The sequence below is a fragment of the Cariama cristata genome, unplaced genomic scaffold, assembly GCF_000690535.1.
Source record: "Cariama cristata isolate BGI_N322 unplaced genomic scaffold, ASM69053v1 scaffold10677, whole genome shotgun sequence".
NCBI classification, from domain to species: domain Eukaryota; kingdom Metazoa; phylum Chordata; class Aves; order Cariamiformes; family Cariamidae; genus Cariama; species Cariama cristata.
The window spans coordinates 35,543-37,498 of record NW_009628432.1 but is presented as its reverse complement, the minus strand read 5'-3'; the positions used below and the strand labels follow the sequence as shown (position 1 = coordinate 37,498).

Genomic DNA, 1,956 nt, shown 5'->3' with positions numbered 1-1,956 from the left:
CAAAACAAAGGCGGGGAGGAGGAAAATTGGGGGGGTGGGGGGGCAGGGCACAGGGTAGTTAAAAGACTACACTTTGCCTTGTGGCAGGTTGACTGTTACCATCACCTTCCTCAGAACAGGCAGTAAGTACACCTAATGCCACTGCTTGTTTTTCTGCTTTAAGGTGGCTATTTAAAGAAGGCTCCCAGTCAGTTTCCATTGAATCATACTGCTCCTGTCTGCATTTGAAAGGTTTCTCCTAGTTTCCTAGTTTTTTTCCTATGGTTAAGGACATGTGCTAGCTAGGAACCCAACACATGCATCAGACTTAAGCATTATTCAGGGGATAAAACTTTAAAAAAAAAAATACTGCCCGTCTTGTAAATAGGGAGAGTTAAGTTTGAAGAGGCACTTTGTAACAACTTCCCTATAACAAAAACTTGCTCTTCAATCTGTGTAGATTTACAGTGTGCCATTAAAATAGTGGCAAGCGGTATTCTAGTTTGATGACATGAGGAAGGTGCTATAAGAGACCTTAGCAAAGACTCAGTTTTATCCAGAACAGCTGGGGGAAGGTGTTGGGTCAAATGTGGTGGGGGCTTCTCATACCCACAGTGCAGACTTCCCTCCATCATCTCAACACTCAGGTTTCCATAACAACCCTGTCTTAAAAGCTACCTAGCTGTGAGCCTCTGTGTTGCACTCCCTGGTCTCTTTAAGCTGCTGCCAGTTTCTTGGGTTTTTTGCAGATTGTACTTGCCACCTCATTGGTCTCCCTGTCTGATTAGGTTCCAGTCCACATTGTCCTCCTTGTTTAGAATACTTGGCCTGAACTTACTCTAATCTGTTTAGTTTTATCAAATGCCTTCTTTCTCTCTCATCTGTATTACAGAAGAATTTTCTTGGGGCTTTGCTGCTAGCAGGTTTCATCTGCTAAGCCCTTGACTCCTCTGGAAGACTGTTTCTTCTGCAGCTTCAGCTGCAAACATGACCTTTGTTCTTCTAACTGCAGGTATTCTTCCTTCCTCAGGCCTACTTCCCGACACAACACCAGGAAAACATGGAAAGATGATGGAATGAATTCATTAGAGTTCAAGCTCCTTTCCAGGACAAAGCATCCTCTTTATACCAACATCACTGTGGACATTGGATATGTTCCCCCATTTTCTTAAGAGGATGAAAATAAAAGCAGAGTTTGGGCTCAGCACAGCAGCAGGCATCTGGGCATGCAGCCTCTACCTCCTGGTGTTGTGTGGAGTCTGCATCACCTGAGACTAATCCTTTTGTCTTTCATGCATTTCACTCTTCTTCTACCTGTTTAAGACTTAGATGAAAAGGCTGCAGGAATAGGGTATGAGAGCTAATAAACAGACTCTGGCTTACTGTAAAAATTGTGAAAGCACTGTAAAACTAACTATTGAGCCAGACCCACCTCCCAGCCCTCAGGGATCACTGTCAAGGAGACCTTAAGTTGACTGAAGTTTTCTGGAGCCTTTGTTCTGTAGCTGGATAGCTCTGTCCTGCAAGCTGTTCTGTTAGATGGGCCTCTGAAGTGCTGTATTTTCAGAGAATGTTGAAGCCAGTTACAGTACTGTAAATATCTTTTGTGAATTTGAATAAAATATATCAAGTTACATGTTTGGGTTAAGATTTCTTTAGAATATTTCATGAGTGTAATAAAGGAGAAAGTTGCCCTGAGACCAGAGCTTAAGTCCTTGGTTTTTTTTTCTGGCCTGATCCATCAGTGTTTAAATGTTTTTATTGTAGTTCTAGGTAATTCAGGCTGAAGGGGACCTGAGGCTGTCACCTAGTCTAACCTCCTCCTCAGAGCAGAGAAATTAAGCTAGTAGTTCAGCTGTTGCTCAAACATTCATTATCTTTCAAGGTTGATCTGTCTTCAACTAAAATACTTCTGAGAAATGAAACACTGGAGGAAAAACTAAAAGTCAAACATGTCAACTGTGGAGCTGTGACCCT

The 1,956-nt window shown here is 42.4% G+C and overlaps 1 protein-coding gene across 1 annotated transcript in view; it reads left to right on the top strand.

The window, feature by feature from the left end:
• The window catches only part of B4GALT3 (UDP-Gal:betaGlcNAc beta 1,4- galactosyltransferase, polypeptide 3), a 13,434-nt gene extending 12,283 nt beyond the window's left edge, over positions 1-1,151 (top strand). Inside the window, exon 5 of the mRNA XM_009704822.1 lies at positions 992-1,151. Within this exon, the coding sequence (XP_009703124.1) occupies positions 992-1,151 (160 nt within the window). The remainder of the gene's footprint in view (positions 1-991) is intronic.
• Positions 1,152-1,956: the final 805 nt, after the last annotated feature.